We start from the raw sequence: 23,234 nt of genomic DNA, 5'->3' as shown, positions 1-23,234 counted from the left end.
TAAAAAAAATCAAAAAAATGATGTTTAGCAAAAAAATTACCAAGAAAAATTTCAAAAAGCATAAAAAAAAAAAAAAGGCAAAACCTAGTACCAAAGTAAAATTGTACTGTTATGAAATTCACAATTGGATATACAATGGACCAAACCTCTTTCATGATACTCATGAGAACACCATTTGTTTTCTGAACCATTAGCTACACAGAGAAAAGGCTTAATGTAACATAATTATTATACTGTATTAATCCTTTCCCCCTCAAATTCGCTAAAAAGATAGTCAGCTGCATTATTTATCTTAATCTTCTTACAACTTTGACTGCATTGACAGCAAATGAAATTGGATCTTTGGCATGGACCTAAAAGAAACCTGAGGATACCTTGTTTTAGCCACACTGCCTTCTCTAGATTGCAATTACACAATACATATGCAACTTAAAACATTTTGGTGCTATTTTACTACTCCAAACTGTAACATTTCCTGTGCTCGCTTCAGCAGCAATTGTACTAAAACTGGAATGATACAGAGATTTGTACTGTCCCTGTACAAGAATGACATACAAATCCATGAACACTTCATATTTTTTTGTATATGTGCATGATAAATACTACACATTCGTGGAAAAAAAAAGGATGAAATAATGTCCTTCAAATAAAATAACGTCCATGGATGGAGCTAAAGACCATAATTCTAAGTGAATTAGCACATAAACAGAAAACCAAATACTGCATGTTCTCACCTGTAAGTGCGAGTTAAACACTGGGCACATATGGATGTAAACATGTAACACTGTGGACTACTAAAGGGGGGCAAGGGGGGCAGGAGGAAGAGGAACATGGGTTGAAAACTACCTACTTCCTACCACAACTCACTACCTGGATGTAATATACCCATGCAACAAACCTGCATGTGTACTTCTAGTATCTAAAACAAAAGCTGAATTTAAAAAAGAAAAGAAAAATTTCCTCTCACTATGACCTTTTCTACCTTTTATTTTCTTCCTTTTTACAAGGTCAGTTTTCGAAAGGACTTGGAAGTCTTAACTATCTAGTGTGCCTATTCTTTTTTTTACCATTCTTTTTACCACTAGTTGTATAGGCACTTTCCCAAAACTGGAATGAAAAGCAAAATAAAACACATGGACAATGGTCGATGCCATAAGAGGTAATCAAGAATAAAGGACTATTTTTCCTTATCCAGAAAAATTTTCTTATTAATTTCTCTAGCAGCAATAATTCTAAGATGTTTTACAGAAATTTATGGCAGTATCTTATTACCTCAGTTGCCAAAAAGTACCTTGAAGAGTTTAAGTTCAATATCCACGATATATGACTAGCACTAAGAGAATTACAGGTGAATGTGTCTTCTTCCTGCTTTGACTTTCCTTTCCAAACTTTCTATAAAACGCATTGCTTTTTTTTCAAAGAACCCCATAACAAAATTAGATAATCACCATTGTGCACTACAAAACACACTCTTGTCATAATTAAAATTGGAGTATTATCAAGCACCTAGATCTACCTACAACCTATGGGAAATACAGGGGATACTTTTAAACTATTCTAGAGGGAAGTACTATGCAAAATCTAGATTGTGGAAAAATTATACAGAATTAACTGTTTTCCTCATCAAATAAATTTTAACAAAAAAGTAACCATAGATAAGCAACTCAGAGACAAATCAATTGCCATATATAAACTTATCTCAATCCTGCTTCAAGTAAACTTAAAAATTTTTTTTTCAGACAACAGAGAAAAACTCAACACTGATACTGAATGTTGGTATTAGGAAATTACTTGATTCTGCTGAGAGAACAATAATTTCCTAAATTATTGTGAAAATTTTAAAGTGGGTTATTTATTTTAAGACGGGTCTCACTGTCACCCAGGCTGGAGTACAATGGCATGACCTCGGTTCACTGCAACCTCCGCCTCACGGACTCGAGCAATCCTCCCACCTCAGCCTCCCAAGTAGCTGGGACTACAGGTACGCACCATTACTGCGGGCTAATTGTTTTGTATTTTGGGTAGAAACAGGGTTTTGCCGCGTTGTCGAGGCTGGTCTCAAACTCGAGGCTCAAGCGATCTGCCCACCTCAGCCTCCCAAAGTGTTGAGATGACAGGCATGAGCCACAGTGCCTAGGTGGTACTAATATTTTAAAAAATCAATTATTAGAGACACATAGAAAAATGTTCATGGAAAAATGTTCATGGAAAAATGTCTCTGATTTGCTTCAAAAGGATAGGGACTGGGGGAAATGGGGATGATCAGAAATATAAAACAACTAGCTACAAGCTGAAAGTGAAGCTGGGGCTAGGCATAGTGGCTCACACCTGTAACCCCAGCACTATAGAAGGCTGAGACCAGTAGATTGCCTGAGGCCAGGCATTCCAGACCAGCTTGGCCAACATGGCGAAACCCTGTCTCTACTAAAAATAAAAAAATTAGCAGGGCATTGTGGGGCACACCTGTAAATCCAGCTACTCAAGAGGCTGAAGCACTAAAATCATTTGAAACCGGAAGGTGGAGGTTGCAGTGAGCCAAGATCATGCCACCTGGAGTATGGAGGGAGATTCCGTCTCAAAAAACAAACAAAAAAAGAAAGTAAAGCTGAGTCATGGGTACAAGAGTTCATCGAATTATCCTATTTTTGTATATGTCTGAAATATTCCATAATAAAAATTATGCAATAAGGATATTCTTTCAAATGTATGGCACCTATTTATTTACCATAAAATATAAATGTTTCTGAAACTCCAAATGATTTGTATCAATGTATTTCGTTTTATGCAATTAAATGTTTAAACAGATATTAGAACAGATTTTCCTGATTCTTTGAAAAGTGCTACTGTATAGATCTTAACATACAAATTTACACCAGCTATGATTTGTTAATACTCTTCAAAAAGCAGCAGGGCCTAAAATTTTGTTCTAAGTTTCTTTTTTTTGGTCTCTATCTGTTAATTGTCATAATCATATAATACCTTCATATAATGGAAATCCTAACACTGAAACTCTTTATAAGTTAACAGTATGGTATCTAGGAAAACAATTAATGTGTTAGAAGATCAATTACTCAGTCTTGTCACACATCATTTTGGACATGTCATTAAATTTCCCTTTGCCTCCTTATGGCACAGAATAAACTAATTCTAGAATTGCAACAGCTCTAAGACACCATTGTAGAGAAGAAGGTAGGGGCACCAAGAGGAGGACACAGATATGGAAGGTGGTCAGAACATGTGCTCAGTGTACACCTTACTTGTAATATTGTTTCTGTAAAGCACTCATTTCCATTCTTAAAATCTGCTCAACCTTGGCAGGAAGAGATTTTTCCACATCTTTCTTAACTCGGCGTAACAGAAACGGCTCAAGCTCCTTGTGAAGGCTTGCATAACCATATTCTCTCCCTTTGCCATGTTCTTCTTCAAAATCTTCCCAGGAAGAAAACCTTTAAAATTTAAGAAATTGCAAAATCACTAGAAAAAGTCAAATTGTGTATGAGAGTTTTTTTTTTTAAGGGAGTCATTTGTAAACAAAATAATACAGATTTTTAGAAAAAAAAAATTAGCTAAACTTAAGTTACTTCTAAAAATCTTCCTCCCAAGTAGAGGTACGATGAAATGTAATTGTTTTATAAGTTATGATTCTTGAATCAAGGGAATATGAAGTGTTTTGAAGTATGGTAGCAATTATCACTAAAATATTTCTCAAAAATATTCTTTTCAAGTTCTGGACCAAGTTCTGGATCTACTGAAAGAACAAGTAGTGATCTTAGGGAACATATTTAGCCTTGTCTAGTTTAGCTTTCCTCATTTAGGAAAAGGGATTACCAGTACCTCATTGTTGTCACTCCAACTATTAAATACAAAGAATGGCACTGTGTTAGTTTTCCAAGCGAGGTATATTTTGAACATGCTCAAAATCAACTGTTGTGATTTATTACACATGGCTTACGTTTATAAGCAAAATTGAAAAATTCAAATAGTATAACAAAGTAGCTAACCCCATTTTCATTTTTAAAAAATTCTTTGTAATCTGTGATCTAATCTTTTAAGGAAATAAAAATTCTTACTGATCTTATTACCTGGGTTTTTCCCCACTAAACATAACTATACAAAACTATAATTAAAACTGCAAATTTGTCTTACTTTTCTGGCATAATGAAATGTAGCAAAGACCAGAGTTCTTTAAGGGAATTTTGTAGAGGTGTTCCAGTGATAAGGAGACGATGATTGGATTTAAAATCTATTAAAGTTTTATACAGAAGGGAGTCATCATTCTTTAATCGATGTGCTTCATCAACACCTATAAATGCCCAATTCAGACCTCCAAGGAATGCCTTAAAATAACAGAAAAATAATATTTTGAGAAAAACTGAATTCGAATTTAAACTTCCCACTTAATCTGAACTCAATTATTAAAATGAAACAAATGAAAATTAAAAACTATGTCTAATTTTCAAAAAAAGAATTCTCTCAAGATTTATTACAATGAATGCCTAAGTAACTCACTACATATTCCTTCTATGACAAATTTAACCACTAGAACATAGTATCAAGCCAAAGTTTTTATTAGCTTATAAACTGATAATTAACAGAGAAAAATCAGAAGTGTCATTTAAAATTTTTACGACGATTTTTAGCCTAACTCCAATAGAGGCCTCTATTAATATCAATGTGAAAAAAAACTATGACACAAATTCAGAACAGTGTCTTATTCCAAGTGTTGGTACAATTCACTGCGCTTTTATGAACTGTAGAACTTATAAATTCAGGTCTCTGAGTTACAGCAGGCCTGATTCTGCTACTTAAGAGCTGTGTTACCATAGGCAAGTTGAGACATTCCTTTCTTAAGACTAATTTTCTTTTCAAAAGTAGATGGATAGAAAGTGAATATAAAGTAGATGGAGGAATTAAATGAGGCAGTATCTATAAAGCCTTCATTGCGTCACACAGTGGTAGCTTAATCCTATTAGGTATCTTCCTCTTCTTTAAAGAGCTTACAAATCAATACACACTGTAACAAAATGGTTTCACTAGGTTGAGTTGGCAAGCTTTTTCCATAAAGAGCAAGATAGTAAATATTTCAGACTTTGCAGATAAATATGTGGTCTCTGTCACATATTCTTTCTATGACCCTTTAAAAGTAACCTTTCAAAAATGTAAAAACCATTCTTAGTTCAAGAGTCATTAAAAAAATAAAACCACAGGCTATAATTTGCTGACTCATGATTTAGACTATTCTCTCATCTTGTCTACAGCATAAAGAACTGATATACAATAGACAGAAACACATGAGAAATAAATACATACCTTATCCTTTAATAAAATTTCGTAAGTTGTTAACAGTATATTAAATTTTAACCGTTTGGTCTGAGGATGCATCCATTCATGAGTTCTTATCTATCAAGAAATTTGAAGGACAATTTTAAGACAAACATCAAGCAAATTATACTTTTACTTACATATCTAAAAATTAAAATCCATCCAAATACGTAAATAACTGTAAATACGTTTACATAATTAGCTGTTCTTTATATAGTCCATGCTATGTGAATCTTGTAAATAAAATATAAATACCACAGCACTTCTTAAAAATGAAGCACAATTTTAACATACAACTTACACAAAAGGAAAATTCTTATTTAACAAAACATAAAAGATTAATTCATTTAATAACGTAACATTTATGACTGAAATATGATGTCTGGGGTTTGCTTCACAGTAGCTAGGAAAGTAGTGTGCAGAGGTATAGACAAAACAAAACCAGCAGTAAATTTGTGAAACTGAAGATGAGAACATAAGAGTTTATTACATTCTTCTGTCTGCTCTCATGTACATTTGAAATTCTCCATTAAAAATGTAAGGTTGGCTTGGTGGCTTGTGCCTGTAATCCCAGCACTTTGGGAGGCCAAGGAGGGTAGATAGATCACTTGAGGTCAGGAGTTTGAGACCAGCCTGGGCAACACAGTGAAACCCCCATCTTTACAAAAAATACAAAAATTAGCCAGGTATAGTGGCAGGTGCTTGTAATGCCAGCTACTTGGAAGGCTGAGGCAGGAGAATCACTTGAGCTTGGAAGGCAGAGGTTGTAGTGAGCCGAGATCACAATACTAATGTAATCCAGCTTGGATGACAGAGTGCCCAAAAAAAAAAAAAAAAAAAAAAAAAACCACACACAAAAAAAACCTGTCATATATATGAAATAACACTGAACCAAAACTGGCTTTGTTATAGTCAATTAAACAGGTACTGAGAACTTGTTTGTGGCAAATTCTATGCCAGAAACAAAGATTTTTATAAAGACCAAAAACAAAACAAAAACCCTCATCCTTGTTAGGCCAGGCATGGTGGCTCAGGCCTGTAATCCCAGCACTCTGGGAGGCCAAGACAAGATCACTTGGGCTTAGGAGTTCAAAACCAGCCTGTGCAACACAGCAAAACCCTGTCTCCACTAAAAAATATAAAAAATTAGCTGGGTGTGGTGGCGTGCTCCTGTGGTCCCAGCTACTTAGGAAGCTTGAGCCCGAGAGGCGGAAGTTGCAGTAAGCCAAGATCCCACCACTGCACTCTAGCCTGAGAGAGAGAGTAAAACCTCATTTCAAAAAACAAACAAACAAACAACAGCAACAAAAAACACAAAAACACTCGATCTCAAAGACAAGTATATTATGATTTCTACATTTACAAGGAAACCACTTACCATGTTTCTGCTATTAATGTCACCTAAATAAACCACAGCATTCATTTGAGAAGCCCATGTCTGAATTTCCCTTTGCCAGGAAGTGAGAGTGGAGAGCGGTACTACCAACAGAAAAGGTCCATATAATTGATGTTCATGAAACAAATAATTCAGAAATGAGATCGTCTGTATTGTTTTTCCAAGGCCCATTTCATCAGCGAGTATGCAACTATTTCCTCTACAAAGTTAAAAAAAAAATTAGCATGTAAGGAAAGATTCAAATATACAAAGAAACCTTTTTACATCATGTGTATATGTTTATATGAAGTTAAATAAAATTAATCTGATAGGTATTATACAGAATATACCACTTTTATTAACCACAAATAATAAATGTAAAGGTATCTGGCTAAAGACTTTATCACTAATACTGTAAGGCAAGTAAAAGGAGATTACCATTTTAGGCCAGAACAGGCTTAATGATTAATAGTATTACGTTTAATCAATTATGAAGCCAATAATGCAGTTCATCTACTAGTATAGTAGAGTCCAGATATATTAAATAAGTAAAAAGTGTATAGGAAGAACATAGATTAAAAAAAAAAAAAAACTATAGCAAAATTGCAACCAAGAGTCACAAAAGTAGAATGGGGGCCATAGAAGATAGAAAAAAAATTAGAAGACTAAGTAGATATTAAAATAACTAGGAAAAAGAGAAATATGCCAGAAACAGCATGGGATGAGAATGGATATGCATATTGATTTTTAAATTGAATAAAAATATATTTTAAAAAGACAACAAACAAGTTAAACTCAAACTCCACTGGATTTTCTTCCCAGTATGTAATAATTAGTTTATATACACTAGAAAATACCAAAGACTAGCATATCAACTGCCAAAGCATCCTTTATGTTAATGGAAATATTTTCTGAATCCTGTTGGTAAAATTCTTACTGTGTCAAATTAAATACATGATTCAAAACATACTTACTTGCACCAAGAATGAGCAAGCCAATTTAAACCATTCAGTTGATAATCTCTTAATTCTAAGCCCTCATGTCCTCCAATATAGGCTGGCTGCTTCTTCAGGGCTACAAACCTTGGCCTTTGTTTTAATACCTTCAGTAGACATAAACATTATTATGTAGAATTATTAAATATAAGAAATTATACTAAAAGATGAAAACCTCAGCTTTACCGTAATCCTGAGATTTCATCTCAAATCATCAAGCTCAGAGATTCCGTTACTCAAAATGTATCTGGAGGGTTCTATCAATACTGTTTTCTACTGCTCTAACAAAAATGAACAGTGAAATATTTTGCCTTCTTTTTAAAAGAAAAATTTATAGAGAAAATTAAGTTCCTGCCAAAATATGAGTCTCATGTATTTCACAAGCAATATCTATGTATGTTAAATTGTTCACAACCATTGCTCCAGCCTTACGCTAGAAATAAACCATAAAACTGCTTACCATTCAATTTCTGAATTCCAAGTTATCCCTATGAAGAGTGTAATTCTTGTAATAAGGAAAGAAAGTCTAGCAGTACACAGATTCCCAACACTATCACTAGTAACTTTGAGTAAACTACAAGGATTCAGAAAGTATTGTGCAACGTAGTTCTGGATACTTTGCTATAACCCTCTCCTCCTTCTCTACCTTCTAAGAAAATATCCACTATCTTTAAAATTGAGCATGTCTCTAGTTTCCAAGGGTTTTTCTCTATTTAGTCTCCCAACTCTTCCCCAAAAGCAATCACCATAACCAACTTATCATCTTTCTGACATAGTGATGCTCAACAAGGATAAAAGACAATACAACATTTAAGAAGATACATTGACCGAAACATCATTTACAATTTTTTTAAAAAGAGAAAGTTTGAAATAAAAAATTCTAAAACTAAAACCAAAACTAAAAACACACAGCAATTGTAGGAAGTTCACTTTCCGTAAGACCTATTAACCAAGAAACCTCCTCCCTTAGTCTATCTGAAATCAGGATCCGACTCTTTGTATTTAGGCTTGTAAATATTTATAAAGCATAAATATATTTTTAATAATTTAAAATGTCAGACAATACTCACTTTGCAATCTTTAAAAGGAGTGGTTTTTGATTGGTTCCTGCTAAAATACTCATCAATGCATGGTTGAAACTTTTTGGAAATGAGAGCTCCATCTTCCCAGCTGCATTCTGAGTATGGAAGGCCCTGCCATTTGCAATAATAATCAGGATAACCAGCTGCTGACTTTTGATTGGAATGAGCTGTGAGATAAATCAGGCATTTACTTATTTTTTTTTCTTTTTTTTTTACATTTAATCATCAGATACATAATTCTTAGTAAAGGCTACACATGTAAAATTTAGCTATCTAGTTTATCTGTTTTAATAAAAGAGATATTTTAACATCAACTGTGTTTGATGTGTAAGTGGCAAATTTATGACTTTTTTGATTAGTTCAAGCATAAAAAGATAAAAAGTTTAACCAGAATCATTTATCACTAACCAATTATACGTTCCACTATTTGATACTGTTTATGTAGATCATCTGTAAGTTCTTGCTGACAATTATAATATTCCACATCTTCTGGAGAAGCATTTTTCAACCTGAAAAATTAATCCAGGAACAGATTTAAAAATCTCCCATAAATAACCTATTAGGCCCCCATCCCCAACACTATTTGTAGCACAAAATCTCCCATTTTGCCACTTACTGTGTGGGCCAAGTTTGAGTAAGAAAGAAAATGAAATAGGAATAAAGCACCATTAATTTTTAACTAAAAATTGGTAATTTATAATGTATGACACACACTCTACATGACTGTTACCGAGGATAGGTTTAGATAGGGATACCCTTAGGAGTTTTACCTTGAAATGGAATAAAATCATCCCTCAGCACTTGCAGGGGATTGGTTCAGGATCCTCTACAGATACCAGAATCTGAGTATGCTCAAGTTCCTCATATGGAATGGCATGGTACTTGCAATGTAACCCACACACATCCTCCCCTACACATTAAATCATCTCTAGATATTCTTATAATACCTAATACAATGTAAATGCAGTGTTAATAGTTGTTTTATATTATTAAATGTAAGAAATTATACCAAAAGATGAAAACCTCAGCTTTACTGTAATCCTGAGATTTCATCTCAAATCATCAAGCTCGGAGATTCCATTACTCCAAATGTATCTGGAGGGTACTGTTTTCTACTGCTCTAACAAAAATGAACAGTGAAATATTTTGCCTTTTTTTAAAACAAAAATTTACAGAGAAAATTAAGTTCGTGCCAAAACATGAGTCTCATGTATTTCACAGGCAAAATCTATGTTTTTGTAAAAACAAGGTATTGTTTTTAATTTTTATTATTGATTGTTGTACTGGTGTTTTTCACTGTATTTTTCCTCTGCATACTTTCAATCCATGGTTGGTTGAAACCAAGGATACAGAAGTTGTGGATACAGAGGGCCAACTGTATTATAAGGGGTATAAACAGTTATTTTAGGCTATCCTTTAATTTAATTATGTATTCTTTATTAACATAAAGGCTTAGTAACCTTTGAACTATTAAAAAAAAGTATATGACACACAGCATACTTACCATCTTTTTGTTTCCTGATCTTTTTTCTTATAATTATCCAGTTTTTTCATTCCTCTAACATTCTGCTGTTTGAGGGTTTCTTCTGTCTCCCAAGTGTTGTGGATATGGGACCATCCTTTCCATTTAATTAAATACTGAATCTCTCCTGGTTCTTTGTTTTTTTCAAAGCCTGCATTTGGGTCACCATCAGCTTCAATGGCATAGATGGTTGTAGTAGCACCAGTAGCTGAAAACACAAGCACAAGACCTTCCTTCCATGTAATTCTGTTGTAGGATTGTATTTCAACTCAAAAGTTCAAAAATATGAATATCAAAATATATACTCTTTTAAAAAGTAAATGAAGTATCAAGGGTATAGACGCTTATGGGAAATTCTATTACACATAAACAAAAGAAACTGAGAATTTCAGATTTATCAAATATAATCCCCTCCTCTTTCAAACTAGAAAAAATAAGACAGAGGTCCATCTGAGATCCCACATAATTATTCTATAATTATCCACAATATATGACATGTGGTCAGGTGGTTATTTTCTAGGATACTCAGGCAAAGCAAAGTATGCTTTTATAACAAGTAAAACAACAAAAAAATCTACCCTAAGCTCTCTATGTTGAAAGCTCTCTAATACTTCACTATCTTTTTTTTTTTTTGAGACTAAGTTTCACTCTGTCACCCAGGCTGGACACCTCAGCTCGCTGCAACCTCGGCCTCCTGGGTTCAAGCGATTCCCTTGCCTCAGCTTCCCAAGTAACTGGAACTACAGGCGCGCACTACCACGCCCAGCTGATTTTTGTATTTTCAGTAGAGATGGAGTTTTGCCACATTGGCCAGGTTGGTCTAGAACTCCTGACCTCACGTGATCCACCTGCCTCGGCCTCCCAAAGTGTTGGGATTACAGGTGTGAGCCACTGCACTTAGCCCTTTACTCTTGTAAATATTATTTAAACAACCAAACAATAAATGTTTTTAAAAACTACCTCCTTTTCTCCCAATCCGACAATCCATAAACTTTTCTATGGTTTCAAATTCCTCTTCCTCAGGTTGAGGAACATCCTCTCCACAGACTTCCAGTAGGTCATCAGAATCTGTTTTCATTTCTTCATCCTCCTTATAGCTAACATTAACAGTTGCTTGGCGACGAGAACTTCTTTTATCATTATCATAATCTTCTTCATCATCCTCCTCCTCAGAGGAATCAATCTGTCTCTTTTTTTGTCCAAGAATTTTCTTTCCATTTTTTGACTTAGATCTAGGAAAGGGCAAGGAGAAAAAAAAACAAGATTTAAGAAACTGTATACAAAAAGAATGTATACCTTCCACAACCAATTTTCACTATCAAACAGACCATACCTATTTTGAGGTTTTCTGCTTTTGACTTTGTTTTTTGGCTCATAATCAGATTCCGTTTCATCACAACTGCTTTTATCTCTCTCTTCTTCAGATTCTGAATCTGAACCAGACTGAGATGGAGATCCTGACCCAGACATTTGCCAATCTTCACTGTAGACAAAATTTATAAAGTATTTTTATTTGTACTTATATGACAAATTTTATCCCTAATAAACTACAAAGATGATCAAATCAACTAAACTATATTTCAGTTATTATGAAAAACGCTGTTGCTTTTACTCATGCTAAAAATGATGGAACTGTAGAATAAAAACACTCTGGAAAATATTCTTCATAGACTTCTCTCACAACTCTAGTTTTGTTAATCACTTAGTCATACAGCAGTGAACAGCAAATAAATAAGTGCTATTTTAATTTTCATTATAGATTAAAATCTTGTGTAATTATTCTACTTGCCCTCTCAAAAAAGAAATATGAATCCATGCCATTTTAATTCTCTAGAGGCTGTGATTCTGAAAAACACACTTTTACACTGATTTTTTAAATAGTAGATATTAAGAAAAACTTATAGTATAGAAAAATGTAAAAGAAAACACTGAAGCAGTAGTACCTTCTCATTCATTGAGTACCTTACCTTTATTACTGTTTTTAGTCTATTAAGTCTATTTCATCCCAATCAACATGTAGAGAAAAAACACTGATGAATGTTAATATTCTGCTATTATATGAAGTTCAAATGAAAGACACACATTTAATTCTTACAAATACACTATATCCTATTTCAGTTATGCTTCTGCTTCATTGCTGTGTAACTTTTGCACCAATTGTATTTATGATGAAGGCTACATAAATAAGCATATATGATAAAATCTGCTTATGATAAAAACATAACAAAAGCAAATTCTATTTTACTTTGAAATCTTTTTAGGGCTTGCACACTGAAAATAGTCTCCATTTTACATTTATAACACAAATTATAATTTTTACATCCAAGGAAGTCTATTGTCCCAAATTACTCATTTTTTTAAACATATTATTTGCTTGCAATAATATGTTCTCAACTCAGTGGAGGAGTTAAAACAGCTGATAAGACACAGTAGTTGAAAATGCAATTATGCTGTATTTAAAAACTAGAAGACAAATCTAAGAAAATTAATCAGAACTCAGCATGCCAATAAAGGGATTAAAAGCATGATATAGTAAGATTCATGGGAAAAAACCCTAGATGATCCAATATATATCTATTAATAGGAGGACCAGAGAGATTCGTAGTTTTGAAAAGGAAAAAAATCCAAAGATAAAATGATCGATTTTTCAGAATAAAAGATAAACACACTAAAAAACATGAATCTTCACACTAAAAACCCACGAATCTTTTGGGAAAAATAATTAACAAATCCAACATGCAGAATATCAAAAGCAAATAGAAAAATGACAAGACAATGGAATAACGTTTCCAAACCATTTAAATGAACATGGATTGAGAATCTGAAGTATTCTTAATACTTTCTGGGTCAAGATCTTTAGAAAATTATAGTGAGTTCTAAAATGAGTTCTGCAGTATGAAGTAAATTTCACATGCAGCTGAACAGTAAGGATAGCTATTAACATAATTAAAAGAATCATCCAAAATCAGTCATCCTGTCATCCCTCTTCTCCTATATTGCCCAAGTTATTAAGATTTTCTGATATTACAACTAAGGAGATTTTAAAGTTTAAAAATATATAGGGGACGTTATAGGAGATAAAGAAATGGCATAATACCTTCAGGTGGTCACCGAAAGATGTCAGAGATTTATCTTTAATTGTGTAATGATGTAAATTAACTTTATAAAAATGCCATGAACCAAGAATTTAGAAAAGTCTCCTTTCGGCAACAATTTTCATAAAGAAATAAATACAAAATCATTAGGATTTTTCTAAGAGGAAGAAGTCAGTTGAAAAAAATTACATACTCTTTATGCTTTTTCCTTTTAACCTCACTTGATGAGTCATCAGAATCTTCACTGCTAGAGGAATCCTGTAGAAAAAAAAATTGTATCATTCACTAATCATCAGAATTTAGCCATATAAAATTTTTACTTGCTATACTATTTAACATTCACTTTACGAATAACAGTACTTGTGAAGTCTTTTTTAAATGTAGTTTTATTTACATTAACTAGCCAAAAATAATTAGTAACATTTTTATTGCAAATTAATATAGCCAGTGAAACTAGGTAAACTGCACAACGACAGCATTTTGCATAAAACCTTAAAATCTACCCTCTCTGGAGACCATTTCTGTTGCCTACTGTGGCCACAACAAGAAATCCTAGGTGCTAGCATGCCAAATTTTGAACTAACTTTTTCTTCACCATAACTTCGAATTATAATTTTTCCTAAATGTTTTTGTGCAAACATATGTGTATGCATGCTTGCATACAAAGAAATGAAATTGTTTATAGAGTGGCCATCTATTCTTTCAAAAATATGTTGAGAATTGTTATTATTTTGTACAAATATGATTTAACAGTATAATATTCCTTTATTCATATATGTACATGGATATACGTGCATAGGAGCACATTACATTTAATTATTTCCCATGGAGTTCACATTTATTTCTAATTTTGCTGTGATGAGCAAATGCATACAAATGTCCCACTGCTTATTTTGGATTAATCCCTAAAATTGGAATTATTGGATAATGCCAAGTCTGTATTTCAAGATTCTTGATACACGCACTTAAAGTATTTCCTATTTATTCTTTTAAAGCACCTATTTTTAATTAATTTCACAAATACTAGTTAAGTGATTCACCAGCACATCCACTTTTAAAATAATAGCTCATGATGAAAATGCACCTCTTCTGATCCGCTATTGGATGAGGCTTGATGCTGTTGTTGTTGTTGCTGTTGCTGCTGCTGCTGCTTCTTGAGCATTGCAGATCTCTGAACGGCCAGAATACTAGGGCTAGATTTCCAAAACTATAATAGAAATATAAACCAGTGAATGATGAAGTATTAAGAAAACTGCAAAAAAAGGTTAATTTATTGAAAAACTACACCACCATTTTTACTGCCTCAAAGTAATGAAGACTATTTTCCTTACTTATATGTAACAAAATTATCATTGCAAGGTAATTAAATAAAATGCTGAGTTTTAGTTATATATTTAAAAAATTGGTGTGTTGAGTTCCACAGACAATATTAATCAATATCCTCTTGATGTTAACAGCATTATTTTCAACAACAAAGTGATAATACACTATATATCAGTGCTACTCATAGTGTGGTTACCTATTTTATCAGTGTGAGATGAAGAGGCTAAGTCAGAATATACATCAAGGATGTCACTAGGTACAATGTTATAGTTTAGACATTGAGGGGGGTGGCAGCAAGATTTTCTCTATGAAGGAAGCTGTGTGTCAATTTATATTCTGGCCCTCAAGCATCTTATCTCCTCATGGACTGGTACTCCAAGTAACACTATACTATTATCAAGTATAGACTAGTTTTTCTATCTCTTGTAGTAGCTTTCTTCAAACATAATAGCCCCTTACCCTATTCTATCATTATATTTGAGGACTCTAAGTTCTATTAAATTATCCTGCTATTAGCAATAAAGTATCTCCTTTGAAGATCTTGAAAGCAGAGATCATACACAGTAAGGTTAACAAGTAGACCTCATGAAGTCTTAAATTCTTCTCTATGACACAATGGATGTTTGTTTATGAAACTCAATTTCTGCCCAAGAGGCAGAAAAAGTTTCATTTGTGTGTATGCGATTTATACTTTGTGTTTTCTAGTTTGAGACTGCATCTATTCCAAGCCAATTAGTCCACAGATGTACCACCATGAATGTGAGAATCACTGAAAGTAAATTATAAAATGTTTTTCATCTTCTCTAAAAGCTAGATTAAGAATGGTATAAACCAATGCTCTAAATTTTCCCAAAGTAATACAAGCAATCTACCTTTCATTGGGTATTTTATTGATTACCTCAGCTCCATCAACTTTCGGTGGTTTTGCTTGAACTTTGTTTTCTCGGGAAGTGTCTGACTCAGACTCTGACTGACTGCCTGATTCAGATCCGGAGTCAGAGTCACTGCTACCTGACTGGCTACTGCTTCCATCACTACTGCTTCCAGAACTCGAACCAGATCCAGAGCCTGAAGCTGACCCAGAATCATCATCCGACTGGCTATAATTTGAAAATAAACAATTTCAAACAAAATTCATTAGGAATTTAATTTTTCTTAGACGTCAGTAGAAAGCCCCAAATCATTAAATTTTACTTCATACTTAATATTTCAACTATCCTTGGCCAAAAAAAATGGAATTGATTTAGTTAATCTATAGTAACAACTGTCATACTTGATAGATTTATCTGTTTCTACATGATAGATTACATAGTTGAGAGATTTATAGATTTTTATGGCTAAAACATAAGCAATAAGATCGTAATCTTCTTCTAAAACAATATGCAAAACCTACTAAGTACAAGATCCTAGCTTAGAAATTGAGAAATCAAGAAGTTGAAGCCATGGTACCTACCTTTATAAAGCTCTGATAATTATAAAGTAGGAAATGTGTGAAGAAAAGATCAAATGTGTTAAAAAAAAAAAAAAAATTCTTACAGTAACAGCCAGAAATTTATTTGTAGTTTCTGCTCATTTTCAAGTTTCTATGTTCTATCACTCCAGGAGAATATGATTTATTACAATTGAGCTATGATAAAATTAATTTATTTAAAAACATCAGTAACACTGCTTGTCTGAGAAAATCACTTATTAAGTTCCTCATTAATAAATCTGAAACAGCATACTTCTCATATTTCCTAAGGTGTATACACATACATGATTAACATTTCATAAAGTATCTTTTTTTCATTTCTAATTTTTAGTCTAAGATCAGCAATGGTCTGGACTAAACAGCTAACTATGTGATTATCACCAATGTCATTTGTTTGTATGTTGAAAACCAGGGCATTAAATTTCTGGTATATATGGTAGACTCAGCTTTTGATGTAATTTCATTTGGCTTTATGAGAAACCACAGGTAATAGTTTACAGATATGCAAGAAAATACAAGCTTCTGTCCTCTTCTGTAATTTTCCAAAATGCCACCAGATGGAGGTACTACTCTGAGACAACGGACAGTAATTCCCTTTTTCCAGAACAAGGATTTAATAATTTCTGCATGAAAACAGAGAAATAAAAATTTGCAGGAAGAATTTTGATTCTACAAAATATATAAACGCTTAAAGTATGAACAAGCACAGTTGTGTCTTTAAATCTAAGGGAAGAAATGTTTTATTCGTAGAAATGGCAAATAAAAATTTGCTTCTTAAAGGCTTATGCTATAAAGATCATTTATGCCATCATGTCTGCTCTCTGGTCACATGGTTTTGAGGTCCAAAACCAGCGTATTAAATTTTAATTTTTAAAGCCATATTTTACTTGCATCCCATGTGAGAAATTTTATCAAGGATATTAAAAGATATTTTTCCTGACATATAATTTTATTTTTCCCTTAACACAGTAGGTAAGCAAATCTTTCATTTATTCAATAAAATTTATTGAGAACTATCATGTGTTAGGCACTGGGGAGAGACTGAGATGAGACAAAGTCCTTACCGTTAAAAGAGGTTAAAAGAACTTGAGGTTAAAAGAACTATTTAACATCAAGACAGTCGTATAAAAGGATAAATATTCTTTGCTATGCTTAAGATAACTGATCCACATATATGGAGAGCACTAAAGATACAACCAGGTTTGGTATAGTAGTTAGAAAACACTTAGAAGAAACTGCTGTTGAATGAATTCTTCATCAAATAGTTAAGCAGAACACTATCTCTTTAATTGCTTAAAAGCGTCATGAGGATCCTGTTTCTTTTTTCCAGTGTACCTAGCATAGCTCCACACAGATGGGTGCTCAATAAATATGTGAAAAGTAGATAGATGAATGAATGATTGAATTGTGGGGGCCATCATGGGCCTATAATTCTTAATAATATCTTCATTAATCATTTCAGATGCATAGCAAGTAAAAACTGCTTGTTAACAAATCAAAATTCTTAAATTAATATAGAAATCTTTCCTTTCACATTCTTTAGGCAAAAGTAGTTCTGTCTGGAGATAAAGCAACAGCCGGAGGCTAGGCTACTCTAATGGCACAGGTTTATTGTTAGAATGTATTTACCCTGGGTAATAGACACACTGAATAAGGTATTTATTTTATTGAGTTTTTCTTTAGCAGGATAAAGAATATGCAAAAAAGAGTAAGAAACATCTTATTTACTGGTATAGAATGATCTAAGATACAGTTTAAGTGAAAAAAAGATACAAAATGTTTATAGAATGCTTCTTTTGTATAAGAATGAAAAATATTTATATATACTAGCTTGTATTTTTTGAAAAGCAACAATGGTCCAACTAATTCAAAAATGATTACCTGAAGAGAAAAGGAGGGAAGAATAGAAGGAACAGCAATTGAAATGAGTCTTCAGTTTTGGAATTAGGTTAAAAGTTTTCCATAATTTTTTTTAAAAAGAGATTTTTTTTTTAAATGAAAGAAAAATATATATGGGGCCAGAAAAAAAGTTACAGACATAAAACTTTGAGCTAAAATAGATGAAAAGCCTCTCCCTAATAAAGTAATTTTATTTCTGCCTTCTGCTAAAATGCTCTTTCTAAAATAAAAAGATGATCATGGCCTTTCAAGTTTTCTGTCCTATAACAAAATTCAACAAACATGTATGAGATCTTTCAGGAATCTCAAATCTATTTTCAGCTAGTTGCTCACTTACAGCCCTAAGTTCAAGCTTACATGACAAGGTACATGTAATTCTCTGAAAGCCACTTACTCTTTCCATTTCCTGCCTTTGTACCATTCCTTTTCTTTTCATTATGTAATTTTTAACTTGAGTCCCATCTCATAGCTACTCCTCCAACAAATCTCAGCCAACTCTATCCCAACCCAACGTTAAATTAGGTATCCTTCCTCAGCACTCCCAAAACTTCTCGAATATACACCTCTATCTTGGTTACAAGCAAACAATGTAATAATCACTGAGTGTTTTTGTTTTTACGTACCCTACCTAAGACCGTATGTTCCTTGAGTGGCGCTGGGACTGACTTATTGCTACTCTTATGTCAAGTACTAAATGAAGAGCACAATGTTTCATGGGTAGATGGATGACGAAGTAAGTAAATCAAAGAGACATTAGGGATATAGTTTTACATATTTTATGTAAAACTCACAAATTTGGCTATGAAATCTCTGATCTCCAATTAATATTTTAGGTAATAAACAATATTACTAGTCTTTTATACAACTGAAATATCTGTACAACACTTAAGAGTTATCCTCAAAGTACATTAAATCTCACTGGCACAATATTAAAGTGGTAGGTGGATTATTAAAAATACTAAATTCTTTATTCAGATAACAGACCCATGGAAAAAAATAAACCCACTGAATCCCTCACTCAATTCCCAAAAGAAAAATCATCATTAATAGATACTGTAATATAATTATAGTTTTCTTAGAGAAAATTAAGGAGAAATATCACATTTAAAAGACAGTAATTCAAAGTTTCAAGTGTGTGTGTGTGTGTGTATATATATATATATATATATATATATTTTTTTTTTTTTTTTGAGACGGAGTTTCGCTCGTTACCCAGGCTGGAGTGCAATGGTGCGATCTCGGCTCACTGCAACCTCCGTCTCCTGGGTTCAAGCAATTCTCCTGCCTCAGCCTCCTGAGTAGCTGGGACTACAGGCGTGCGCCACCATGCTCGGCTAATTTTTGTACTTTTTTTTTTTAGTAGAGATGGGGTTTCACCATGTTGACCAGGATGGTCTCGATCTCTTGACCTCGTGATCCACCCGTCTCAGCCTCCCAAAGTGCTGGGATTATAGGTGTGAGCCACCGCACCCGGCCCAAGTATATTTTTATATATAATTTCAAATGTACAGAGCAATATGATGAATTATCTTGAATCTCTCATCCAGCTCCACAATTATCAACTCAAGCCTATCTTGATTCAACTAAAAAACTATATGTAGACGTGCAATTCCAATATATCTTAAAAGATCATATTGCAATATTAAAGATATTTAATATTATTATATTAAACATTAAGTATATTGAGTAACATTAAATTTCCACATCGGGCTATCCCTTTAGTCTCATGATTGTTTCTTCCACTGGTCTGCTTTCCCGAGTTTGCAAAGCACACCCTTGTGTTACCATTTAACTTATTTTTCTGTCCCTTGTATTTCTTATAAACTGGCTATTATATCTAGAGGCTTGATCAGATTCAACTTCAGTTCTTCTTGACAATAATAGTTTATAAGTGGTATTGTGGACTTCCACCAGAAGGCACTTAACGTTTTGTTGTTTCCTTTTCTGTGAGCTTTAGTATAAATCTGTGGATTCAGGTACTGCCAGCCTTATCCATCCATTATAAAGCTCTCCATCACTTCATAACCTAATATTTTTAGCAGCCATTGATGATCATGTGTCTTCATTCATTAGAGGCAGTAAAATCATGAAATTTATCAGTTAATCAATACATCTTTTCTTCATTATTAGGTGGAACACTTCCATAAAGTGAAACTTTCCCACATATTTGTTAACTCTGAGGTATAAGAAAAGGCCCTTCATTTCTTTTCCTTATTTACCAGTTTTCAAAATGAATGAAATCACCAGCATCCTTCAAAGTAGACCAAAAAATTTTTAAGTCCCATTATGAACTCATGGATTTGTATTTATGTAACAAATTTTAATCCACTGTCAAGCATCCTTGTTGATTTCCAAACTCTCCCATCTTTAGCCAAAAGGAATCCCTTTATTAGCTCCTAAGTACTTCTGACAAGACCCAAAGTAGTCTTTGATAACCTATGTGTCTTTCTAATATGACAGGATGTACCAGGCTCATCTTGTGTCTTTCTTGCTTCAGGCTATAACCCAGCCACTTTAACAAAAAGCCCTTCTATTTATAATAAATTGGAAACTAAACTACAATCTGAGTTTAGTTTCTGAGATGAATCTATCACTACTGGACTGGCTGCCTTATTTAGGGTTTTTCAATGGAATGAGCTAGAATGTGTGTATTTTTAGAGAAAATACATTAAGAATTCATGTAATTCAAATTCAAAACTGCAGGCTTTTTATTTCTTTGAGTTTATATTCATGTCATCACTTGAGTTTCTTGGTTGCAAATGGCACTACTTATTTGCTTTATTTCATTTTTAATAGTTTCAAAATAATACCATTATTATAAACAATATGATTATTAAAGTTAAGATGACTATGCAATTCCTTTTGTTTTCAGGAAAGTATACTGACTTCTACAGTGAAATGACTGCTATAAAGGCAGGTAAAATAATTTATCTCTGTGTGACCACCAATTTGGCATAGTTAGGATCATTTGCTTTTTTTAATAGAGACTGTGCTTTCTTACTGATTTTATGTTGCTTTATTTACTTGGATGCAACTTCAGAGCTACAGAACAAATTACAGTCAGAAGTTCAGCTTCCATTCCTGACTCCTCTACACTATGTCCTCTCTTCCCCTACAGTAACCATTTAAAAAATTTTTATTTTTTCCCCTTTTTAATATAAGCAAATTATGAATGTTTATATTCCCCCTTTCATAAATAGTCATTAAAATATTTTACACTCTTAAATAAATGGTGGCGGATCATATACACATTATATTCTGGAGATCATTCCACAGTAGTAAACATACTATTCTTTGTGCAACTGCATATATTCCATTTTGCAGATGCATCATAGTTTCATGTCCCTCAATGATGTACACGTTGTTTTCGGTTCTTTGATTCTACAAATAGTGATACCAAAAAAATGGCCCTACGCAGATATCGTTTTTATTTACAACAGCGTGTCTTTTGATGTGCTATTTATCAACCAATAGAAACTCATTCTCTCTGAAGCTTTAAATTTACAATCACCTAGCACATAAATCTTGACTTCTAAATACTATTCCACACTTAAATAAACTACAGCTCCTTTGAGAAACGGCAGATTCTAAGGCTGCAATAGGAAAAGTACAAGATGAGTCTAACAATCTTCCTGGGCTAAAATGAAAAGAGAAAAAATATGGAGGCATGTCAAAAAGGACAGAGGAAAAACAAAAGGATATGGGAGCCAACTTGAGGAGGCTTCCATTGACCAAATCTGATTTGAGCATAAAAATAAAGACAATTAAGGATCATTACTCAAAACAGGAACCCCTGAGTCTGTGCTGATGACAGAAACAGAGGGCTCTGATAGAGCTCTGAATGTCAACTGGTAAATGTAGACAGGGTAGTACTCTTAGAAAACCATTATTATGCTATCATCATAGAAAATGCTGGTTTGGGCAAAAAATCATCAACGGATGCTAAATCTAGGGGAAGAGTTTGCTGAGGAGGATATTTACACAGATTCAAAGTGTTTTCTCACAAATTGCTTCTTAGCTGTAACAGATAAATTAGAAATCACAGTGGAGAAACTGGACACCATGTCCTAATGATTGAAAGTAGCGTCACTAATAGGGGCAAACAATGTGAGCTCCAGCTATGAAACACCTGAGAGAGCTATATCATTACCTACAAGTTCTCCAGCTGTATATGCAGAGTAAGGAATGCATAAGTTGGATCTAATCCTATGTGGATACCAGAAAAACCCAAAATGAGAAATATATTCTATGAAATAACTAGCGTATAGTCTTTCAAATGCCAATGTTATGAAAGACAAAGACACAGTCACATGCAATATGTAATCTCTGTACTGAAAGATGATTGATCAAACTGGAATGCAGATTGAAAATTCAAGTATTGTACCAGTGTAAATTTTCCTGAATTTAATAACAATACAGGCCTTAAGTAAAAGAACACTTTTTTTAAATTATAAAATACATACTGACTGTTATGGAGAATGGTCTAAAGAAAAAAAATCACAAAAAAATATATACTGCAGTGTAAAAGTTGTGATTTTTGCAACCTACTATATCACAAGTTTTCTTCATTAACATCCAAGATTGTGAAATCTTCTTTGCAGGTAGTAAAAAAGTACAACGATGCAAAAATCTAAAAGCCACAGAAGTCAAGTGAACATAACAGACAAGTAAACATTCAATAAGAAAAATATAAACAAAATTATCTAATATATAATGTGTCAATGAATTGGCAAAACCAGGCCAACAGAAATAAAATAACTGAACAAAACTTAAAAATCTGAAAAGGTAAAAATGAACATTAAAAAAGGCAAATGTCAAGACTGGGCATGGTGGCTCACGGCTACAACCCATCACTTTGTAGGAAGATGAAGCAGGTGGATCACCTGAGGCCAGGAGTTCGAGACCAGCCTGCCCAATATGGTGAGACCCGATCACTACTAAAAACACAAAAACTAGTCAGATATGGTGGTGCACACCTGTAATCTCAGCTACTTGGGAGGCTGAGGCAGGAGAATAGCTTGAACCTGAGAGGCGGAGGTTGCAGTGAGCCGAGATCACACTACTGCACTCCAGCCTGGGCAACAAAGCAAGACTCTCTCTCAAAAAGTTAAAATAAAATAAAGAAGGCAAAGTCAAATGTATACAACAGC

General features: G+C 33.3%; 1 protein-coding gene and 1 pseudogene across 2 annotated transcripts in view; one reads left to right on the top strand and one right to left on the bottom strand.

The window, feature by feature from the left end:
* The window catches only part of CHD1 (chromodomain helicase DNA binding protein 1), a 73,894-nt gene that overhangs the window by 35,468 nt on the left and 15,192 nt on the right, over positions 1-23,234 (bottom strand). For both annotated transcript variants that reach the window (XM_032275613.1, XM_032275614.1), the window contains exons 3-15: positions 15,613-15,814; positions 14,476-14,598; positions 13,585-13,649; positions 11,630-11,779; positions 11,257-11,528; positions 10,279-10,504; positions 9,183-9,283; positions 8,763-8,941; positions 7,672-7,799; positions 6,701-6,917; positions 5,311-5,400; positions 4,147-4,337; positions 3,258-3,446 (exon numbers count right to left, since the gene is read on the bottom strand). In XM_032275613.1, coding sequence (XP_032131504.1) covers positions 3,258-3,446; positions 4,147-4,337; positions 5,311-5,400; positions 6,701-6,917; positions 7,672-7,799; positions 8,763-8,941; positions 9,183-9,283; positions 10,279-10,504; positions 11,257-11,528; positions 11,630-11,779; positions 13,585-13,649; positions 14,476-14,598; positions 15,613-15,814 — 2,133 coding nt within the window. The remainder of the gene's footprint in view (positions 1-3,257; positions 3,447-4,146; positions 4,338-5,310; positions 5,401-6,700; positions 6,918-7,671; positions 7,800-8,762; positions 8,942-9,182; positions 9,284-10,278; positions 10,505-11,256; positions 11,529-11,629; positions 11,780-13,584; positions 13,650-14,475; positions 14,599-15,612; positions 15,815-23,234) is intronic.
* On the top strand, positions 482-581 carry LOC116554302 (annotated as a pseudogene).

Source organism: Sapajus apella, unplaced genomic scaffold (assembly GCF_009761245.1).
Source record: "Sapajus apella isolate SASKATOON/1434 unplaced genomic scaffold, GSC_monkey_1.0 scaffold1, whole genome shotgun sequence".
NCBI classification, from domain to species: Eukaryota; Metazoa; Chordata; class Mammalia; order Primates; family Cebidae; genus Sapajus; species Sapajus apella.
The sequence above is the reverse complement of the archived record's forward strand: the minus strand, read 5'-3'. Positions and strand labels throughout refer to the sequence as shown.